General features: G+C 40.2%; 1 protein-coding gene across 2 annotated transcripts in view; it reads right to left on the reverse strand.

Annotated features, from left to right (window-relative positions):
- The window catches only part of Vvl (ventral veins lacking), a 44,647-nt gene extending 20,909 nt beyond the window's left edge, over positions 1–23,738 (reverse strand). For both annotated transcript variants that reach the window (XM_072909727.1, XM_072909725.1), the window contains exon 1: positions 19,569–23,738. In XM_072909727.1, coding sequence (XP_072765828.1) covers positions 21,087–22,442 — 1,356 coding nt within the window. In that variant the 5' untranslated portion in view covers positions 22,443–23,738 and the 3' untranslated portion in view covers positions 19,569–21,086. The remainder of the gene's footprint in view (positions 1–19,568) is intronic.
- Between the last annotated feature and the right edge of the window lie 1,566 nt (positions 23,739–25,304).

Genomic DNA, 25,304 nt, shown 5'->3' on the forward strand with positions numbered 1-25,304 from the left:
CATCTTCCGTATATCCCGTGAAACATAACAGCTCTTCGATATAACCAGATGGTCCCTGCATTTAAAATGTGAATGTTGTGCGTCATGACTGCGCGAGTACTGAACGCTTCGAATGTTCACAAAAACGTGATGTGTGCAAATTAAGTTTTCAAACATCAGAAAGCGATCTGCAAGATGCACGACTATAATTGTCGTTATCATTTAACTGCAACTAGCAATATGAAAAGAAAAAAGTGTCATTCAGGAGACATTTTTCTCATCACACTTTAATAAATTTATTTAAAACTGTGACGAGCATTTCAAGTAAGAAATTTCAATTTTAATTTTAATAAAAATATGGAGGGATTTATATCTTTCGAATGATAAATGAATGAAAAAAGTAAATTACTTAATGAAGTGTTTACATCTGATATGCACTTTCTTAAGCGTGAACCATCTACTATAAATTTGCGAGTTTAACGTTATTATTTTTTCCATAAATAACGATATTCTCATAAATAATTCAAGACAAATTTTGCTCGTACGCGAGGAAAATGCAGAAACAAGTCTAGACAGAAGGACATATCTGCGTTTCGATCTTAACTTTGCGAAAGACCGTTTCAAAGTCATAATTTTTTTGCGCAAACGTGGATTCTCAAGAATGGCATTGATCGCCCAAAGATGTACGATGACGACGGAACGACGAGTATTCCAAGTCAACACAAACATAGAATGGCTACAGTTAATAAATTTACCGAGTACAACAATAAAGACTTCTTTTCTTCGACGTTGTCTAATTTGCATGAGCAGGAAACACAGACAAAGTATCGTATAAGAAGAATTGATAGATCTGTCGCGTCATGCGCGATTGTTCGTGCTGGAGTTTGTCGTGCTCGTGACTCCATAACTTCTAACTCTCGCATCTACGTGTCAATCTGCGTCGCGATTTATCATAAAAGCTTCTTTATTATTTTTACATGAACACACACACATACACACATCCCGATAATTCTGGCTGTCTCGTGGCTGACGAATATGGGTCGCGTTTATGTCACGGCGTGTCAACTTGTCATTATATTATACGTTTCGCGTACGGAGTGCATTTCGCGAAGTCGAGACACATTTGTAATGCATGACACTCACAAGCATACTTTACTCCAAAGCGAGTAAAAAAATGATTTTGTCAGCACATGTAAACGCGTCTGGTGGAAGGTAGAGTCGGTTGCACGTGAGCTTCGCAAGTAATCGAGAAAAATTATTTCCGACCCGCATAAAAACATATATAAAGATAACGTTTTATATCTCGATATTTTTAATGTATTAAAAAATATATTTTATATAATAAGCATTTTTTTTTTAACTTGGCGAAAATAAACCTCAACGTTGTCAACGAATTTCACAGGGTCTTTTCCAACAAATGTTTTCGGGTTAGTCAGTAGATCGTGGTGGACGTTTGCCCTCAATTAACTTTATAAGTGAGTAAGGAGGCGTAAGCCCGATCGTCCGTCAGTTCGTCCGTATCTCGATTGCATGAGATGTCCATTCTACAAGTGCCAAATCTCACTATCGGGTGTTGGGCACATTTATTGACGTGTAATGAAGCTACAAAAGAGCGAAGAAACTTGCAGGATGCATCCAGATTATTTAAACGGAATGGCAATTTCGTTTGCATCGCATGCTTGCATAATGCACGTAGGTGTACATCTCTTTCTAAGGTGATATTGAAATATATTATTATATAATATAATATATTGAAATATATGTATAAATTTAAATCATGGAATATTAAAATATATATAATAAATAAATTTTATATACATATATTATATATGCAATAATTACACAATATATATATATATATATTAATTCAGTACAAAATAAATGAATCATGAATTTGCAATATTATTCTTTTAACAATATTAAATGATACCTGTATAACAAAAAAATCTCGAAAGAGTTAAACATTAATTCTAAATTAAATGTCTTTACTCTGACGCGAGATAAAATTTCCCTAAATAACATGAACAATAACACGTAATTTTTTTAGTGAGATAATATTTCCAATCAAGTTGCGCATATTGCGAGAAGGTCATCTCCTACGCTTTTACAATTCAGTCAAGCGCCGGTCCCTGTCGTTTTCGCAACCGAGCGCGTTTCCGCGGGCAGTGCATAAGTCAAGCAAATGTCGACGGATACTGACGGGATCTCGGCTACCTAAAAAAGCACGGTGCTCTCTCGGGAGAGAAACGCGCGTTCAATCTTTATCGTGCTGCAACGCACACCTCGTTCGCACGCGTATGTGCACAAACACACGATGTACGCGTGTGTGTGTGCGCGCAAAATGAGAAAAGGAAGAAAAAAATATCGCGACGCGTACACATGGATAAGCCGAGTCCGCCCACGCGAGCGTGTACCGTACAAGAGGCGTATGTATATACGGCCGCATTCGTATGACGTGCGTTACACACACGTTACGCATGTATACGCACGTATGTAACGCGACACGTGGACGTACAGGTGTACGTTTCACGAGCGCATGCGTAGGCTCGTTTACTTAGCCAATGCCATACCTGAGTTATTTATCTGTCTTTTACCCGGCAGCGCCAGCCGAGAATGCCTCTATATACGAGCCAACACTCCTAGAGTGCCGTACGCGCGTGGGTCCCGAGTTGTTCAAGGCCTACCTGGTTGTGTTGCTGTCGGACACGCGCATGAGAGATCGCTCCTCTCTTTCCTTTCTTACGTCTGTCTCTCGATCTCCACGTTTGTCTCCGTCACTTCGATCTCCCTCCTTGTTTCTTTTTTTCTCTCCTTTTTCCGTTTCTCTATGTTCCTCTCTCAATCCCTTTCGCCGAGGCCACTATGCAATTTCGCGAGAAAAAAAAAAAAAAAAAAAAAAAAAAAGAACGGTCAGAAAATATCGGCGAAAAAAATGATCGAAGAGAAGCGAACGAGGTTGCCGTAAGAACGAGGTATCTCCGAGGAATCTCCCACGAAGTGGATCCGGTACTTAACATCGACGAGTTCGCGCGACTTGATGGTCTCGAGTGGGACCAAGAACGAGCATTAGACGATGATGTCGATATGCGCCGATGTATTTTCGATCATGCCGAGTGGAGGATGTGTTGGGTTTGCGAAACTGACCTGCGTTTGCAAGAGATTCGAAAACAACGATGCATTATGCAGTATGACATTCTGAACTTAGATTTGTTTATAGATTCTTATATTGTTTGCTTATGGATTTACTTTTTCTTTTTTATTTTTCTTTTTTGCATTTATTTTAAAAAATAAAAAGTTTAAATATATGAATGCTCGAAAAAAGGGAAACAGCTTTGTTGTCGCTCAAATTCGTCCAAAATTATTGCATTTTGTCGATTTTTATTCTATGAAGCTGCTATCTCTTAAAATCAAATGTCATGAGACGAAAAGTCGCAAGAAGTCGCACAAGAAAGAAACGGCGATTCGTTGCGGAGATACGTAAACGATAGATGAAGTCTCGCGTACGTGGCTTGCGCTCGCTCTCCGTAGCCGGATTGTTGAGTGACGTCAGCGTCACCGGAAATGGAATGTAGGTAGCGGTGCTTATTAAGCTTCAGAGCGCGAGAGAAGGAGAAACAGAAAGAGAGAGAGAGAGAGAGAGAGAGAGAGAGAGAGAGAGAGGCAAAAAGAGAATGAGATAGAAAGAGCGGGGCGACCAGAGGGAGAGAAAGAGGTCTAGAGTGAAAAACGGGGAGAGGGAAGGATGGCGTTCAATTGTTTCCTCCGCACACGCGTGCCGCGTATGCACGTACGTAGGTACGTACGTACCTACGTCCGCTCGTCTATAGAAGAAGACGAGAAACGATGCCGTGCCACGCCGAAGACCCTAGTGTGGGCATCGGCTATTAAATCAATGCGCTGGTGTCAGGATCTGTTCACGCCTCGCTAATACACCCGTGGAATGTCAACGAGACGACTACCTTGAGAGGAGGCTGTTGTTGCAATATGGAAGAAACTCGACAAAGTCAGAAGGGGTAAAATATTTCTTCTTCGGTGAAGAGAAATTTTAATTTAAGACACACGCGCTGAATGTGACGTAGAAATGTTAAAATAACTTGCAAAATATTTGGAGAACAATAGGATAATACGATTGTTTGTAAAATTAAATTCTGTGGATATATCTTTATGGCAGTCTTTATAATCTGTTAATTTTGAACCCTCTGATGATTAAACTTAGCTAATAAAACTATTTTAAAACCAGTTTTAAACTCCGATAAATTGGACATGTTAACATGTAAAGTTCTATATATTAATTACTTTGTCTGTTACGCTGAATCTAGGAAAATAATTACACATGTTTTGAACTAGTTTTCTCCATTAAGTTGTTTGTGAAGGAGGAACGAATAAGGAAGAACGAGTAAATTTGCGAGACCGCACTCGAGAAAAATGCTTATTTAACCGATACTGGATAGAGTGCTTTGCGGTTTGGCGTATTATTCTCACATTTCCATTTCCTCGTCGCGTCATCTAACATATGCGCGAACAAGAACGACTGCGTCTACGCGTTCGTTACGCTCCGTATCCCTCGAGAGAAGCGCAGACATTAAGGGAGCGGCGAAATGTTCGTCAATAACTAATTAACAGAAGTAACGACAATTTGCGAGGCTCGAGCGACATGCTCGACAGGCGAACGAGAGCTTCTACGCGCGTGCATATCCCATAATTAAGGCCAGCGTTATCTTGTCGCGCGTACACGTTATCTTTCACTCGTTTCTCATCGTTACACAGCCTTACGCAGTTTTCCTTATGCAAAGAAAAAAATATCTTGTAAGTAATTTCAAAGAAGTAAGTATATAAAATATGTCATATATATATATATATATATATATATGTAAATTTAAAAAAACATATAAAAATTGTAAAACAATATAAAAATATATATATTAGAAATGATCTTTTTATTTTTAAATATTTTGCCTGTTTTGCCTGAAACAGCTTGTATGAATGGCAGCGAAATGTCGAAAGCTGTTCACACTTGCAAGTGTATGTACACGCGCGGAATGTCAATGAAGAAAGATCGACGGTAGTGATGGAAGAGATGAAGATCCAGAGGAGACGCGCGAGAGGTGTCGCTAGGTATAATTATGGGTATTCCAGATAAGGCCGAGTAACATGTACCGACTTCGTATGGCTACTGGTCTCTTGTACGTGCGGCCACCTTTATCAATCGACTATTAAATCAATGCAGTGCCGACCGATCGTAGCACGGCGTACACGCCTCACTAATGCGCGATCCCGAGGAATGTCGGGAAGGCGATCGGGATTGGCGCCGTGATAACGAGATCTCTCGAGAGAACCAGAATCTATATCCATATGGCGACTCCATTGAATTACTACCCTTTCGCGTCTTCTGATCTTTTAGCATTCAAATGGAGATCAGACTGAAGAGAGTTGGGGAACTCAATCTTCCTTCTTACAAAAAAAAGATTATTTTTCTCTCACACACAACTAGAATCTTTTTTAAACTCTCTAAATGCGTGCTATTCTATATGATAAAATTATATATTTATATAATAAAAGACCATATTTATCATATTTTTACGAAAATGCTGGTAAAATGAGGCGACGCACGAAGTTGCTATAATGTATTTCGAAAAAATCGTAGAATATGCTTTTGAATAAAGTATTTAAAGTATGAAAAAGAGAGTGGACGTTAAAATTTTAGAAGCTTTAAAAAGACCAATGTTAGTCAAATTGATGGCCAAAGAAACGGTAGATCCTGAGAACGAAACGTCGCAGCACAATTTGCAACGTGCACGCGCGAATCCACGCAGACGTCGCGTTACGTCTATAAAAATAATTTCGGTAGGTGTGAACGAAATAGTCGAGGGAAGGGATTGAGAACGCGAAGGGATGAGAAAGGACTGAGGGAAGGAAACTACGAACATAATATCCAGAGCGCATGCCCCACTGGAATCGGAGGGGTTGATAGGGGTCGAGTAGCGCCTGCGCCTTCCGCTCTTCATCCCTCCGTTTTCTCCCTCCTCCAAGAACTCGCCACTCTCTTATCAGCCGCCCCACTCCGCTATCATCCCCTCTCGACTGTTTTCTCTCTCCCTATCGCTTTTTCCCCTTCCGTCGTCTCTCGTCTTTCTTCTCGTTTCCCTTGCTCTCCCTTCGACTTTCCCTCTCTTCCTCCTCGGAACACTCGGATTTTATCCCTCCCTCGCTCTTTCTCTCTCATTAAACATCTCTTTTTCTCTATCTCCACTTTCCTTTCCTTTTTCTCTCGCTTGTCGGTCAGTTTCATCCCCTTTCGATACGCCGCTCATTGTTCGCGCGTGTCACGCATCGCCGAGGTGAAACCATCCGACGATTTCCTGGCAGGCACCTGGTTTCGCGCGCTGCTTTTTTCCTCTCTCTCTCTCTCTCTCTTTTTCTCTTTCTCTTGTCCGCTTTCACCGCAGAAGCCGTTGTTACCGATGACCGTCGGAGGGCACATACAATCGGTGAGTCGTAACGAGACGACGGAAGGGGAGGACGACTTCCGAAGTGACCGATGTCACTGTCAATGATGGAAGAGTGGGGCTAACGAGGGTGTGACAGGTGTAGCGTCAAATTAGTACATTTGTGATGCCAAACCGAGGGCGAGTAGCGCCGTTGGGGATGAAATCGGTAAAACGCGAGAGACAGTAGCTTTATAATACCAATGTTTAAAGGGTGTTATTTAAGATAGAATTTAAGCAAAGTTTTCACAGGATTTAACGAATTCATCGCGAAAATTAATCTAATGCATTATGTAGTATCAATGAATCGTCAGATTCAGCGCTTGATATAGTTGTACTATTATTAATATTAATAACAGAATAATAAATAGATTCTCTATTTTTAATCTTATATAATATACATTATGCCATTATTTGATAACGTTAATTTGTGAAAATGATACTGAGTATTTCAAAGTCATGCAAAACAAGTGTGACATTAAGATGAATGACGCTTGCATAATTCTTGTGAGATAATTAATAGGTATCATTTCTTAATAATTTCAAGATAGACTAATAATGTTTAATGAGCTTATAAACATGTAAAAAAATGCATAAATTTATAGCAATCGATTAATATTACCTTATTCGCCAATGATTCTTTCGAGCTTCTGTTCTAAAATCATCTAGAGATCGCACGTATTAATAACTTAATCACGGCGGAATGCGCCGCGCTTCGCCGCGCGTTCTTCGTCGAAACGCAATGATGCAGTGAGAAAAGTGCTTACGTTCTTTACGCGGCGTATCTTGCTTTCTCGAGCCTTCGCGTGTGATGAATCTTAATCGGATGCACATTTCCACACATAATTAAAGCCGATTCGCACATTAACATAATAATCTGCCTCGCGTGGATACGCCCGGATGGCGCGCCGGGCACTTAAACGTTGCGCACCGGGGAACCGTTCTTTCGTCGGCACGAGGAACCGGAAGCACGTGTCAGCCACCTGATCGTCACCTCCGTTGCGCACTACGCGATCGTCGTGCGTCGGCATACAAAAACAGGGTCATTCATATCACCGCATCCATCTTTAATAAAACACACTTTAATCTAGAACAGATTTTTAAATGTCTGTGATATTGATCTCTTATTTAGGCACCCTTTTTTTTTTTTAATGAAAGAACAATATTTTATCATGTATTTTTATCCTCTATATAAAGTTTAATTCGAAAGAAGCTAATTACATATTTTTAGCGGAATCTTATAACTTAGAAAACATTGATTCTTCTATTTTTATTGAGAAAAAAAGAAATGACGGCAATTGATCGAAAAAAAGTTCACCGTTCGAGATGCGATGATGATGGATAGCCCAGTGGAATTTTACAAGGATCGAAGCAACGACAAAATACGCTGGCGGATCACAGGTCTACCGCGGCTATCGATGACCACGATTATGATCGCCGGCATTACATTCCCGTCTTTTACTTTCTCGACAGAGATTACTCGGAGCACGTTTTGCGCGCTTCCGAAGTGAGTAGATCGTAACGCGATACCTTCGCCGTGACGCCCATTCGCCTCGATTGGCGAAGATCGCTGCACCGCCACCGTCAGGAAGCCACCGCGATCTCCGCCACCGGCGTGCTGGAATTTGCATATTAATGTCTCAGCCATTTTTACGTCATCTTCCCAAGTGTATTATTGTCATAGGATTCCCACAACGGGAATTAATTCGGAAATTGTAAATGTGTTTATTGACGAGTCTATAAAATTTAATGGATACTCTCTACAACTCCTGTCAAACTAAAAAAGCCGAAGAATCAGCTGTTAAAAATTTCAACACGAGATTGTAAGCGCGTATGGTTAATCCCTCTATTGTACCGTATCGAGAATCAAAGTTTGATTCTTAATTTAATCATTATTTTGATTGAAATTGCTTGTGATTCTCGGAGCAAGAGATAAAACAACTGAATAATGCATCAGAAGGTTAATTTGCGCACGGGGAAGCCGCAGCAGGAAGCGAATGTAGGCAATGAAATCAACGGGCTGTTTCCCGGCCGTGCGATCATATCCTTTCGCCTTTAACGGCCGTAAAAATAAGCGCGACATAAACCGCGAACACAATGCGTGTAAAAACCGACTGTAAAAATACTCTGGCGCGAGCGTATACACGCGCGCGAGACGCAGGAGAAGCAGTGTCCCTTTTTCACCGCGGCGAAAAACGCCGGCAGAGAAGTATTATTCTCTCGAATAGATTCGGCGGGTTGTAAAAGAGGCGAGACGCCACGGCTTTACCCGGTTGAGATTTACGAGACAAACGAACGCGTTCGGAATATAACGGTCAGTCGTATCCTGCGCGTCGTTTGGCGCGGCACGAGAGGTAGTTAAAGTGCTTTAAGCCCGTTACAAACAATTGGGACATCGAGTTCGGCTGAAAGAAACGAGCTGTTACGTGGTTGTCCTACCGATACAATAAAGACGACGCCTTTATCGAGCACCTTTTGCACCTGCTAATTTTACGGCGACGAAATCGCCGCATGACAGATCAATAATCGAAGGGATTGGAGTAAAACAGAAAAAAACGATGAATATATATGGGAAGAAAAATGTCAAAAATCTTAATATAAAATTAGTAAAAAAATTTATGTCAATTGCTTCTTAGAAAGCAATCTATTCCAATTTTTTGCAAAATTTATGCAAAATTCTCATTTTCAATACTTTGTATGTTATTCAATTATTCTGTATATTCTCAAATTCAGAGTTTAATAATTAATCAATTCGGAAGCACATTAAGCGCGACTATTTGTTTAAGAGAAAAAAAATAACGCATTTCATAATTTAGTGTATTTAGGTACGTGCGATCAAAGATTGTGACATTTCTGCCGCATAAAAATATTTTTATCTCATACTGTGATATTTTTACCACATGAAAAATATTTTCCTTTCCTCCAATTCCACGTGGAAAAATTGGACCAAATATGACATACCTCCAATTAATTCACGGGCGTGTAGAATAATTGTATAGAAATAGCGTGGACAAACCATCGAAATTGAGTAACGATCTAAATATTTCATGACCCAAATTTAGTGTGACGCGACAACCAATAATTTCAGCGAAAAGCGTCAAATCACCCGTGATATAATGAACATTGAGCTAATGGTTACGATAGCAGAAATTTTGTTACGCCAAATCGAGAATGATTTCGGCTACGATAATAATTTACTACGTGCCCTTCGATTAGATTTCATCAGATTTTCAAAATCCTCCATTGCAATATCGAGCGAATTCTAATGATATACAATGATGAAATCAGAATAAAATGTCGGTCGAAAAAAACTGCACTGCGTGAATGCAATATGAGAAAAATATTTTCAAGTAGCGTCTCGAATGAATAATAGAAAAATCAATATTTTTCACGTAAATTCTTAATTATTGAAGAAACATAACTTTTTTTAATCTTTTTCCTCTATCTTTAAACCTGAATTATGTATAAAACCTTCTAGAGACATGTTTGTTTTATCCTTCTATCTGAAGTTATCATTTTTTGCAATCCAGTTTTTTTATGTAGTTTACGTCGCGATTCTAGTTTATCAGGCAATCTAGCTATTATATTTACGTAACGTTTACAAGATAGATAAAAAAAAGATACCCAGAAAATAAGCGACATAATTAATGTAATGGTGCGAGAGATTATCCAATCAGATATTTTTAATGGTTTAATATTGAGCAGCAGGAACGACCAGATTTTAATAATATAATAAACAATAATTAAACGCGAATCTAAATCAAAACTACAGTTGCTTAAAAAAAAAGAAGATATTGCATTAATTGTTATCGGATAAAGTCGATGTTAAAGCCTTTTTTGTTTCGGATTACGTCACTCGACTCGGGTAATAAAATCCTGATGGGAGGAGGCGACTTGCTTCTTCAAGGTAAAACGTGCCACGATATTCGATTTCGCGATAAGCAATAACGACACGATGCCTTCGATGCGTAACCGTAGGCGTAGCGAGGAACACCTTCGGAATCAGTATGATGCGTTCGATGATGAGCAAACAACAGGCTATCTCTAGGAGCTCACGAACGTTAGAGCAATGTTTTCCAACCTTCTTTGCGTAATGGACTACTAAATGACAAAACAAGTTGTGAAACGCACGAAAAAATGCATTAAAAAATATCTGTATACATTAAAGCATTAATATTATAATTTAAAAAATCATAAAAATAATTCTATTTCTATTAATTATTCGGAATAATTATTAAAATATTGCTCGCTGGTTAACCTTCTAGATATATGCATATGTCGAATCACAACATGTGACCCTAATTGACTATTGACTAATTTTAGAACGCGATATACGTAAATATAATATAATCAATAATTCCGATTTTCCAACGTTCTCGAGTTTTTGTCGATTGTTTTAACACAAACGATAATTGTGACCAATACTTTTATTCAATTATGACGATATAGGGACATATATATATATATATATATATATATATATATATATGTATATATAATGTATGTGCATGTAAACATATTCGTCCTCTAGAATATCACAAACGATGCTTAATCAATTTCGCTATCTCCAGCATGTTTCTTTCCGCGACACGCGATTATTCCGCTTGTCACTTGGCTGCCACAGCAATTTCATCATATCGTGTGATAATTACATACGATGCGGTGTACGAGATGGAATAATCGAGAGATCGGGCGAGGTACCTTTCTCGCCATCGATCGACAAGCAGAACTGTACTTTGTTCGTGGAAACGCGAGAGACAATCGCGAGGAAAAGGTCGGAGAGATGAAGAGTTATTCAGGTATGATCGATTATACGCGCGAATACACATTTTTCGCCGTTTTCTCACGTCGCTCACGTTGCTTATTAAGCTCTTAATTAATGCAATGAAAGACTTCAATATCACGCCACGGTTAAGTCGCGCGAATGAACTTTTACTGTAATTATTCATGGATACATCATGGATGGAAATGAAACGCGAGAGTAAAAGTGTTCGCCCACAATGATTCGACGAAAAAAAGAAAAATCTCGCGAAAAAGTCGTAGCCTCTATGAAATAATGAACAACTGATTGATTAATGTCACGTCAATATTCATTTTCGTAAAACTTATAATCAGATGGATAACTCGGACTACAGTCTTTTAATCTTGAATATCTCTTTCATGACTTTATCTCGTACAAGAAACGCTTATCAATCATTAACGAGAAATGCAGATTGTCCGCAATGATCAAAATTAAATAAGAATTTTCGCATTTATTATTATATCAACATATACACACATGCCTATATAACGTTTAGAATAACAAGTTATATGTAGGATCTATATAATAAGACTATTTCATTCATGACACTGTTGTAAATAGAATAGAATAAAATATCGAAAGGGTAGAGAGAGATGAGAATTTTCCGACCACAGATGATGATGACAATGATTCGGCAAATAAAGCAAAACGCCAGGTGTATGTTGTATTACTTTCATGTCGTTTATTAATCGAAAATCAGTAATTTAGCTTCCGCCATTCTAACAAAACGTATTCACCATCACTCGCCAGATTTTTATTTTTACGTTAATAATAATTAAGATTTAATTATATTAATAATATACAGTATAGAGGAAAGAGGAGCGGGGGAAAAGAATTGTTTACAAATGCGTATTGTTTAACGATTTCGTGTATACGTGTATCTCTAAATTATCTTTACATGTCTCTCTTTGTCGCCTCTCTCTCTTGTGTACACATCGCTCGCAATTTGCAACATCCGCACGCGTTAATATTTTAAGAAAACGATCATCGAGAGATCGGGGATTAAAGTCCCTCGAAATCGGTGTAATTTTCATGAGTTTATATTTCCAATACGTCCTAAACATCATATAAGAATAATTTATCAATAAAAAAAGCAATTTAAATATAAAATGCGAAATATAAATTATAAAACATTCTCAGAAAGAAATGTTTTAAATTTAAAATAAAAATTTGATACCAAATATGAGATATAAAAGATAGCATTTTATATTAAACTACTCCGCGGTCAACTTTATTTGTAAAATATTGTTTTAACAAACATATATGTAAAATAAAAAATTGAACTTATCGAAATTATACCGATTTCATTCTCTGCGCGAGATCGAATCGAAGAGCGCGGTTATTTCGCGAAATCATTCTGTAAGATTCTGTAAGAAAGGAAAGAAAAAGAAAACGCTGTCTCGGAGAACGATCCAATTATGTACCAATTGTCGAATTTCACGTTCGCGCGCACCGATCTGCCCGGAAAAGGATTTCCTTAATTTCCTTAATGAACAACTGCGCTCCTCGACCTTCATGCGTCTGAACACGTTGTTCGCCACGATCGCAAGAATCGACATCGATTTTTCGCCAATCACGCGCACACTTTTCTGTCATTCGCTTTTCACATTTTTTTTTGTCCTCTATTTTTGATCTTCTTTTTTTACATGTTCAAAAAAAACGTCGAATTTTGCGCAAACATCTCATTCATCGTTTCCCAATTTCGCATCGATTTCTTTCTCTCTCTCCCTCTCTCACACACACACATCCACACACACACACACACACGCACACACACACACTCACTCACTCACTCACACACTCACTCACTCTCTCTTTCTCTCTTGCTCGTTTTTCGGCACCCTAAAAAACGAACGGTCCGATTGTTCAGCCAATAAAATCACCCAGCGCGATCGATCACCGTTAATTTCGATCCCGGGGACGCCCATTCTTTTTGCGCGAGAGCTAAATTATAAGCGTCCGTCGGTCTCACAACGATTCTCACAATCATGCGCCTCGCTATGGTACCGATAAGTAAAATCATTTGTCGACATAACAAAATCACTTTGCCGGCCGTGTACCCGTTTTTTATCTTTCTCTCTCTCTCTCTCTCTCTCTCTCTCTTTCTTCCTCAAAATCAAATTATTAAATTTGAATGATAAAAATTTTAAGAAGGTGTTGCCAGATTTTATGGAAAAAAATGTATTATTTTCTCTCGTTTCGTGTCTCATAACAAATGTAACCGCGATAGCAGATGATTTTATTAATACAACAAATCTTGTCTCACATTGAGGTAAATATACAAACTTTTTACATATCCTCGTATCATGTCACATCATTGTATAAATTATTAATATTAAATATATATTCTATTTAATATTAGTATTTAATAATATACATCTATATATTTATTATATACACACACACAAATATATATATATATATATATATATATATATATATATATATATATATATAATGTGTACGTGTATATTATTAAATACATATATATAATTTTTAATTTTTATTAAACATAATTAATATTATGTGTCCGTTTAAATATGTATGTATATTAATATTTTACACAATGATAATACACGATACAAAAATATGCGTAGAATCTGTAGTCGTCTTTATGAATCGACTTTTTTATTCTTCCGCTTCTCACCCTCTTTTTCTCTTCTTTGATATTTTTAAAAAGAAAAAAAAGATTGCAGAAACTAGTATGCAGTAACATCAAACAAATTCAAACGTACATACATATCATATACAATTCTTTTTTAATATATCTGCTATGCGACTTGTTAATGTGACGCGAATATTTGTTATAATAATACGTGATTAATTGACTAATGCGAAAGATTTGTAGCCAATGCGTCTCTCGAAAAAAGATTTTTCTATCAATATTTATTTCGCTAACAACTTTTTATACGGTAATAAAAAAGATCGCATCATAAAATCAACGTGCAGGGCAATCTCCGCAACGCGGAATTTATAATTCACGAGCATCAATTGAATTATGCGGAACAGCGTATATAAAAAATATACACATGTATATGCAAATGGCGCAAGTGAAATCTTTTGAATCATTTTAATAATGAGCGTCGCGCGTCAATTCGCATATCATTCATGAATGCAATTTTTGCGTTTTAGAAATCAATTTACAGCATTTTTAAATTGAACGTCGCGGCAATGTGTAATCATTTATATGATTATAATTTTCGACATTGCACTTGCCATTGAAATTAAAAACGATTTTACATCGACACATATTTTGCTGATAATGTTTTTGCCAACACTAGGTTTGATCGACAGAATGTATAAAAATTTCATTAACGAAATCTTTATCGCTGCTTAATGTATTTTATTAAAAAAAAGTAAAATTTCTCGTAAATAATTACTACTTCTCAGCAAATCAGATCTTTGCGAAGTGAAAATAAACCCAACGAAATCGCAGATATATTCGATAAATCGCGCTATCGAAGAAATGTGGAAAGAACCCAGTGATAAGCATCAGCGGCCAATTGAGCAAATAATCACAGAAGCTATGACTGATAATAGTACACGTAATCGCGGATGTTATTATCATCTAATATACAATAAAGCTGCTACTTTCAGCAGAGAGAATAACGCATCACGCTAACAACAAGTATAAGAAATGAGCTTTCTTGAAAAGAGCTTTAAAAAAAAAAGAAGATTCTATTCACATCGCATTTGCAAATACTATTTGCACACGACATACTTAAGAAAATTTCCGAGATTTAACACGAGTTTTTAATCTTTTCAAGTAGAATTTGAATGTTCGCAAAATTTCTGACAATGAGATTCTCACTAGGCGTTAAGTTTATTCGAATTTCCTTCGTTTGTGAAAACAGATATTTGTACTCTGAATCATAAGTAGAGACAGAGAGAGAGAGAGAAAGAGAGAGAGAGAGAGAGAGAGAGAGAGAGAGAGAGAAAGAGTTAAAAGTCGAAACAGTCAAGTAAAACTATGTAATATTTATTTCAAAACCACCCTGCAGCTGGTGGTTTTAAATCGACTATCAATTTATAAAATATACACATTTCTATAACGTCATTATTGCAGACAATAATCACGTATGTTCATAAAAAGAAGACATTTAGGGAAAGGCACTGTAATAGACGAGACTGACGAAGGACATTAGCGCGAGCTTAACGACGTCGGGCGACGTAATGCCTGAAATTTCTTGGAGCGAACCTGCGGGAAAATGGAAACGTTTCTATTATACATCTCGCTGGCATCAGCAAATGGACCTAACAAGGATTTGACTCGTCCTCGACGATGGCGCGGTGATTACGTCAAAGAAGGACGACTGTATTCCAATGAACGAGGAGGCTAACGAGCGTCGCTAATGCAGGAAGGACTCAACGGCTCTATCTTCGCACGAGGATGGACGGTCTAATATCGGATCTCGTAAAATTCTAAAGCTCGTCTCGGTAGGCAAATATACCTCTGCCGAGCGCGAGCCATTGTGATAGTCGTAGATAAGACCTTAAAGCTCGGACGATAGTATGTAGAGCGAAATACGCGTTAACTGATTTGTAGGAGACGTTAATTCATGATGTGTAAAGGAAAATAATCGATCGTAACAAAGAAGCTAAACTTTCAAATTCATGAGATAAAGTGAGAATATAAATATCAGACTAGGAAATATATATATATATATATGTGTGTGATTCTTGAAATTAAACAGATTCAGAGGAATTTTTTTACAACACTCTCCATATTTATTAACCAATTCTACATGTGGAAATATTTTACAAGATATTAATATATGTGTATTACGTTAGTGAGAGAAAAAAGACACAATAAGCCTTCTTTTATAAATAATAACGTCAAAGACTAGATTCACTTTATAAATATTCGAAATCAAGTATCGTAAAAAAGCGCAACGGCAGAATATTCTTAAGTAGGGTCTGACAGGGCCGAAAGGTTGGGCCGGGCCCAGGATACTGTGCCATTATCAAAACGTCGAGGAATTACGGAAATGAATGGCCCGCGATGCGTTAAGTACATTATAACGATCAAGAATTACGATGATTAGCAGGTCGCGCGGTGGCCGTGTAATGTTCTCCGTCCAGAGAGTGGTCTCTCTGGTGCGGTAGGCCTCGCCGAGGTGCCTTACGGTGGGGCCCTTCTTATTAAAGTTCCGTGACGCGCGCTCCATGGAACGATCGCCGCGCGTCCCCATAAAAATATCTCTCTTCCTAAATTGGACCGTGAATTACAAGCCGCGGCCTCGGCGCGCGTTTGCGCCCCTAAACGACTCTTTTAGCCCGCCAAGTAGATACCGTTATTAACGCGTACTAGGCAGTTTATATATATATATATATATATATATATATATATATATATATATATATACGCATATATATACCTAGTGCATCGTTACGCAGTAATCTCAACTGCCAGACGCAAGTACAACATCGCGAAAGCGTATAAATTATCGTCGGTATTTCGGTAAATATGCACAATCAACGCGATATTTCGAGCATTAATAGACGATGACGGACGAGTTCGTTGAACTATCTTATTCAAATAAGAACGCGCCCGCGTCAAGAGTATGCTTTTTACGATGACCCGAGTGGTAATGAGTAGCCAATGCTATTATCATCTTTCTGTTATTCTAAGTATTGTATTTTAATTACAATGACCAAAGAATATGCAAAATAAAAATATAAATCTTGCAATTAGTAACCATTCACTAAGTTAATATAATTCTAACATTATATTATTTCGTATAGAAAATGTTATGCGATATTAAAATTAGAAAAATATCGTGGAAAAATTGTATAAGACTTTCAGACATTCACAACGTCTAGAAAATAATTTCTTCATTACATCAATGTCAAATTTCGCGAAGAGCGCGCAAGATTAAAAAGTCTTGCGACGGGAAAGTCACAAAGCTGGCAAATCGGAATAGTCGTAAAAAACAACAATTACGTCGGACATATCAGCATCGAAAATGATGACACCAGGCGAATGAATTCACGCGATGCATTGCGCGTAACGAGCCTACTAATGAAAAAGAAAAGGAGGTAATGCCATGTTTCGCGTAGGCATATTGTTGGTACATCGACGCGACTACCCAAGTATCACACAACGATCGAGGTAGAAAATAAATCGCCAGAGAGAAAAAGAGAGAGAGAGAGAGAGAGAGAGAGAGAGAGAGAGAGAGAGAGAGAGAGAGAGCGAAAGTGCGCGTCGGCGCTGTGAAGTTTGTGACCACCTACGCGTTTTACGACGCCGAGAAAGAGTCGCAAAAAAAGGCGGAGAATTGATCGAGAGGGTTCGATAGATAAAAAAAAAACGGTTAAACAAAGCGACACTAAGGTGATCGAGAGGAGTCGCGACAGTTGAAGGAGATCTTCTTCTTATGGAATCGCATCGTGCGACATTTCTACATGCGTATCATATTCAGAACGCAAGCCCGAGATCGATAATTGCTAACTCAAGAATTATGCAGCAAATATTATAAATCAGATTGGAAAAATGTTGATACGCTTGATTAATCAACGCGATTATCGAATCGAGAGGGAAAGAGAGCGAGCCGTATACAAAAAAAGCGCTGGATACTCAGGATGGGGATGCTGTATGAGACACGTGACCACCTCTGCACTGAACGGCTTTAAAACAACATCAAAAAAAGGCGGAAAGTGAAACCTTGACTAAGCGCGAGAGCAAAAACAGAAAAACAAACATTCGATCGATCGATCTTGTCCCGATTTCGAAAGTGTAGCTCCTCGAGACGCAATTTAAATTTTATAAAACGTAAGGTCATGTTTGTTTCTCATAGAAAAACCTATCGATCTATAAGTATTTATGGAAATAAAATATCGCTGAGGATTTTAATTGCATTAAACAGATATTCCTGCGCCAATAGTAAATATCTCGTAAAGGAAAAACAGATTTTGCGATTATCTACAATATTGACTATAGATATGCTTTTTTTAATAACAATATAAAATTTTAATAACAATATACGGTAATGTGTAAAGTGTACAATTTTTAATCATTATTTGGAGATTATCAAATAAAATATGTATACAAGAGAAATTTCTCATATGTTTATTCTTATTATATTAAATTACATTTTCTCTGATCACTTAAAATTTGAAGACTGTAGCGCGAATTTAATTTTACCGACGGCAAAAATGACAGGTTTGTCATCTTTAACCAGTGTCTCTATATGTTTTATATCACGTGTAAATTAATTATGCACGCCTCGAGATTCGCAGAAGCAACGGGAAGAAGAAATTCTGTGCGAGATGATTCCTATAGAGAGACGATCGGCAAACAAATCAAAAAAGACTAGGTAGAAGCGCAGCTGCTTTTATATAAGATCTAAAATCCCGTATACCATTTATACGGGAAATTCTCTTTTTTTCACAGCACCTTAAATATTATATTCCCACTTTCATTGCCTTTTGTCATATCGAAAATTTAAAATACATAATAGGATCTAACAACTGAGCATAAATATGAGCAAAAAGACTGTAATATTCTTTACAAACACTATACGATAATCTGATCGGGCAATTAATAACACTTCCACGTAAATCACATAGCTTATCATCGTCCACTATATACTTTGTGACGTAAAACACTTTCAGTATATGAGACTGCGTGCGTCAGCTTCGCATCTTCCTAGCCCATTTAAAAAAAAAAAAAAAAAAAAAAACAATTCAGACAGAAGAGAAGACGAGTGAAACGAGAAGCGGAGAAGCAAGGGGAAACAGATTGAGAGAGCGAGAGAGGAAGAATCCTTCGATACCGTGCCCGGCAGCGATGGAAGACGGCGAGATTCTCGACTCCGCGCTCGACTCCCGGACAGCACAGGTATCGATAATATTGACAATGACAATAATAATAATTAAATTATAATAATCGCAATAATAAGAGATAATAATAATAATAATAAGTGACAATAATAATGGTGGCAAATATTATAATAGCAATAATTATAAGATCACCGCGTTAACGCCGGATTTGCCACATTTACAACATTTTCTCGAGACCAGACAATGAACGTCATAATAATATAATAATAATAATGTGATAATATATAATATAATTGTAATGCAATAATAAACATAATAATAATACAATAATGAGATAAGAACATAACTAAAACCTTCCAATCTATACATAGACATAGAGCTTTCGAATATCGCCACACATTCCGCGTTTTCTCATATACATATATATCCTTTTTTTTCTATATTTATATATAATAATATATTTTCATCTATATATATATAGATTCGTGTGTATATACACATATAGATTTATGTATACTTACTCTTTTTATACAGAAGGGGTTTTTCACGCGAGGGGGATGTGTCTTGTCATCTCGCTAGAATTTCGCACGCGCTTTTCCGACACGTGTTCCCTCTCCGATGTATATGTGGACGTTCCCTTTTATATATATATATATATATATATATATATATATACATATATATGTATATATGTACATATATATATATATTTATATATATATATATATATAAACTGTCCCTCTTTTTTTCTACTTTGTCGCACCGCATATTTTTTGTCTCTCTCCCTGTCTTCTTTCATTATCTTTTTTTCCTCCGTTTTTTCCAGCTCCTGCGTCTATTTTTCTCGCTCGCCGACGACGATGACGACAACGACGATGACGATGACAACGACTCATGTTCTCTCTCACTTAACTTACTAGCTTTATCTAGTACATTATTTACAATCCATATTTATACTTATGTTACATCATCCGCCAAGTTTGCTCCGAGCAAATCCCGCGCGAACACAACACTCGCTCCTTACGTACGTTCTTTTTTTTTTGTCGCCCGTTCGTCCATCCGTAATTATCCCGCGAATTTCAGACTCTCTTCGCGGATAATAAGCAGGAAAATCGCACGCACACGGAAAGACATTCTTGCGACGTATGTTTTATGTCCGATATTCGATCCCCGCCTTGTTCATGGGCGAGAGAAAGAGATAAGAACCTATCTCCGTTCTTTTTAGCCGCACCCTTGCCCAAGTTCGTCTCGCACCCTGTTATTAAACTATCTTTCTTCGAGTTCCCGTCGGAAACCGTCAAGTAAACTCACTTCCGCTCACCAACGATGACGAAAGAACAACAACAACAACAGCAAACAGGCAACAAAGTCCGCGGTCCAGCTCGGACTCCGCGAACAGACGAACGGGCCCTGACCTGACCGCACGAAAAAAGGAACGTCATCACTACGGCTGTACCCCTCGAGAGAGATCGACACTGGACCTCCTCCTGGATCGTGTCGCGGAAAAACACAATGAGAAGGTATCACTTATCACCGGGACATCGTCGATGAAGGAAATAATAGCAACGACGAAACGATGACGATGACGATGACGATGACGACGACGAAGTATCCCGAAGAATGTGCGCCGATGATCGTGACGTATCCGCCCTTATCCCGTTTTTTTTCTCCGTTTCGTCCCGGAGCTTCCATCCTCTCTTCGGACTAGGGCGCGGCGGTCAAGGTCGACAAAAGATCACCGACCGAACGCGTCAACTCTTCAGCCTCCCCGGTAAACTGGTCTCGGCCTCGTTGAACCCCGTTGAATCTCTTTGAACGAGCCACCATTTCGTACCTTCATTTTGGTAACGAGCGCCGCCATCCGGCAAGTAGAAAGGGCGCCGTGAATCCGTCAGCTACGAAGGCGTGTAACTGCCGGTGCGCGCCTGAAGGTAGTGATGATAGAACGGCGGCAGGGTCGTTGTTTCCGCCGTTGACGACACGTTCGTCGAGTTTTGCGAGGTTACCGCGAGGCCCAACGGGGGAGGCCCCGGCGAACGCTAGTGAGCCGCAAGCGAGTGAGCCGTGAGAGCTTGCGGGCTGAGCATCGGCGGACTGTGGCTATGACCCATAGGTGAGCCGTGCAGGTGATCCTGCGGATGATAACCCTGATGAAGGCCGCCCTGGCCCTGGTGGCTCGGCGGCATACCCTCCATCATGCCGTCGCCGAGCGTATTGGGCGGCGTCATCCTCTTCTCCTTTTGCCGTCGATTACAGAACCACACCCTGACCACTTCCTTCTCGAGTTGCAGCGAGTCTGCTAGCGAGGTGATCTCTTGAGCTGAGGGTTTAGGTTGCTTGTGGAAGTGTTGCTCGAGCGCGCCCTTCACAGATACTTCGATCGACGTTCTTTTCTTCCGCTTTCTACCTTGGGCAGCGATCTTGTCGATGCTCGTCGGCGAGCCAGTCGTCGAGTCCGCTTCCTCGAGCCACTTTTGCAGCAGCGGCTTTAACTTACACATATTTTTAAAGCTCAACTGTAGAGCTTCAAACCTACATATTGTCGTCTGCGAGAAGACATTGCCGTAGAGAGTACCGAGTGCGAGACCGACGTCTGCCTGGGTGAAGCCGAGTTTGATGCGTCGCTGTTTAAACTGCTTGGCGAAGGCTTCGAGATCGTCCGACGTCGGCGTATCCTCCTCGCCGGCGCTGTGATCCCTGTCGAGAGGATGCCCCGCGTGCAGCGGATGCCCCGACGGTGGACTGTGATTGTGTGCGTCCCTCAAGTGGTGAGGTAGTCCGGTCTGATGATTGTGCAACTGATGGGGATGTTGATGCGGATGCTGGTGAAGCATGCCGTTCATCGCCGCGTGGTACTGTTGCAGAGTGGTGGGCGAGGCTGCACCACCGCTAGGGTTATAATGCGCCGACGGAACGACCGGTGCATGCCAAGAATGCGGCGAGGCCATACCCGGAGACTGATGCGGACCCCGATGATGCATGCCTTGGTCCGTCGCGGTTGCCGCGGCAGCCGTCAGCGGTTTCACGTCGAGACTTGCATTAGCTTGATGGGGATGATGATGAGGATGATGGGTAGTATGGTGCATGCCCATCGAGGCCGCCCAGGGATCGCTGCCAGGCTGTAAGCTCACCCAGGGATTCGCCGACGAAAGACTCGCCGCCGGATGGGAGAGTCCGTTCGGCGACGGCGAGGACGACACCTGATGATGATGATGATGGTGGTGATGATGCTGCGGCGCCGGCATGTACTTCATCTCCCCGGCGTCGGCGGCGCTGCGGGGTGAGCCCGAGGAATAGCCACCTACGGCGATGTTCATTCCGATCGTTGTACCCGAACCACCATCCAGGTCGGTAGACACTGCGCTACTAATCGGCATGTACGTGGTAGCGGCCATCTACTTTCTGCTCGTCGAGAGGTTTCGCAAAACCTCCTCGGTGTGGTTCCACGCCGTGGAACGCCCACGGGGTACGTTTTTCGAGCGCACCCCTTTCACGGAAAGAACTTCTGAACCTCCGTTGATTTTCGTCAATAGATAAAAAAAATGAAGATTTTTATATTTCGATGAAAAATCTCCACGGAAATATAGATTGTCGCGATGGAATATCCTCGCAAGATCTTAGATTCGATTGTTGTCAGTTGTATACATCAGTCACCTTACAATAACATACGATCGTACAATACTTGAGAAGCAGTTTTTTTTTTTTTTTTTGTTTTTAATCACTGTTCACTCGTGGCACAATCCACAGTTCGTGATGACACAATGAATACCAGACAAAGCTGGTCATCGCTCTTGACGAACTTTCGTTCATAGTTTCTCAAGATTGTCATGCACGCGACAGATATATCGATCCCGCAACGAAAAAGGCGTCGCTGTACTACTAATCTACTACTGTCTAACTACTGTCTTCTCTGTTTTCTCCGACGGGGTGGGTCCCCGCGGAAAAAAAAAAAAACGTAGATCTAAGCACCGTTTTGTTGCGGCACCTTTGTTCTTGTGACAAAGAGCGAGAATCACAAGCGAAAAATCTTTCAATTTCGACCGTTCGAGACGAGTCGAGAAGTCACTCGCGACCAAGAATATCGATTTAGCCGAGATCACACATCCCTGGTGGGGATTCGAACTTGTCGAATAATCACAATCTCTTGAAAACGACGACGACGTCGTCTATGGCGATGCGAGGATTACTCCACACTGGTGTTGTGTCCGTGGCCCCGATGTGGTAAACGCGAACCGATGACGACGATGCACGGCGCGACTGCACTCGGGGGTTGCCACCGCGGACCGACGACCGAGCAACGAGCAAGCGACCGACCGGCTCGGCGTAAAGGGACGTACGACGGTAATCGCGGAACGGAAGAGACTCGACTCGGCGGGAGTAGAGTAAGTATATGATGTGCGTGTGTGTTCCTTCTGGCGGTGGATGTCCCTCTCTTTACGTGAGTGTACGTGTGCGTATACATACGGTATACGTGTATACGTGAGTGTGGGTGAGAGAGTATGGGGAGAGAGAGAATATGTACATGTATATGTGAGAGAGAGAAAGAGAGAGAGAGAGCAAGAGAGTGAATGTGAATGTGTATGTGTATGTGTGTGTGTATGGCGGCGGAGGAGAGACGGGTTAGAAAGATCTCGCTCGGGCTTTCATGCGTTATGCATGTCGTAGCAGAGAGCGACTGACTGCCTCGCCTCGCAGCTTGCTCGAGGTTCCCGAGGCTCCCGGAGTAGCTTGTGGTGGAGGTACGTCATGCGCGCCACCGTCATGCTCATCCCTACCAAAGTTGGATACTCCATTTGTGATTGGTCGACCTGGCAAGGTGGCCGTCGATGTACGTCAGCATCAGGCGGAACCAGTACAAGACCTGCCTACGAAGGCAGGCAAGGCACCCCAGGCGCCAGTCCTTCTCGACCCCCTCTTGTTGTCGCTCGACTACGCTCTCGCCTGGCTAACGATGCTCGTTCGCTGATGCCGCGCTGCGTCGTGCTGCGCCGCACCTCACCGCACCACACCATACCATACCATACCATACCACACCACATCGCACCGCATCGCATCGCATCGCATCGCATCGCATCGCGCCGCAACCGCACCGTTCCTCTCGTGGCGATTCAGGGAAGCGCGACTCGAGCTGTCGACTCCACGCGACGTGCGACAGGACTCTGCTGCTCCACGTCTGTCATGACCTAGGCTCCTCGCGACTGCCTCTCGGATATGTGCGCACAGTTCATCTTCTCTACGTTAATGTTCTGCCAAAAATATCTGTCGTTTTTTTTTTTTAAATGATCGAAATTTTTCACGATCACGGTCGGTGAACATTATCGTGATCTCTCGTGACACGGGCACGTATGCAACAGGTACTAATTTCTACGCATAATTGTATGCGCGGTGAGGCACGGTAGATATCGCGATAACTCGGATATTCCTGTCCTCGTGATGAAGTATATCTTGTGAGAATATCCGGTGGGGCGACGAGACTCATAATGCGGGAATCGCGTGAAAGGCTTTATTTAATTAAAGCAATGATATATATATATATATATATATGTATATATCAAATAATTTTTTACACACATCATAAACTTCTATTCTTACTAGATAAAATTAATAATCATACAATCTTCAGTTTGTTATTTTCAAATTTAGAATAACCGTGTATATACCGGAGATTTTATTCCGCTACGTCACGATTGTTCCGCGAGAACCACGATGGCATACACGTCACGTACGCGAGCGAAAGATCAATTTTTCAGGCACCGTCGCGGTACAATCCTGCTCGTCGACAGTTTCATTTCCTTTTCGCGTAGCTCGCGGTGCAACAGGTGTACGGGTAATCGTTGGTCTCGACTCGTCCGCTGATTACGCGCGCCTTCGTTATCGATATTCCGCACCTCGCACCGTAGCCGTCTCGTAGCGCGAGAGGAAAAGAGGAATAAGCCGAAAAGTTTAATCCGTCGCAGTACGAAACAACAAAATTATCCTCTCATAAAAAATGGAAAAGACGATGATTACGTGATGACGATTATATTAAAAATAAATCTAAGAAACTCGTATGACAGCTCAACAAAGAAAACGCAAATTAAAAGATGCACAAATCTATATAAGCTTCAATTATTTAAACATTTTCGAAAGACTCTATTATACCTGCGATGTCAAATTCACGGATATAAAATTTGCAGAAGAAATTTAATCAAAGTTTAATCGATCACACGACAGCACACACCAGATACTAATTCGAGATGATTAATTACGAAGAATAT

The sequence above is a fragment of the Anoplolepis gracilipes genome, chromosome 17, assembly GCF_047496725.1.
Source record: "Anoplolepis gracilipes chromosome 17, ASM4749672v1, whole genome shotgun sequence".
Taxonomy (NCBI): domain Eukaryota; kingdom Metazoa; phylum Arthropoda; class Insecta; order Hymenoptera; family Formicidae; genus Anoplolepis; species Anoplolepis gracilipes.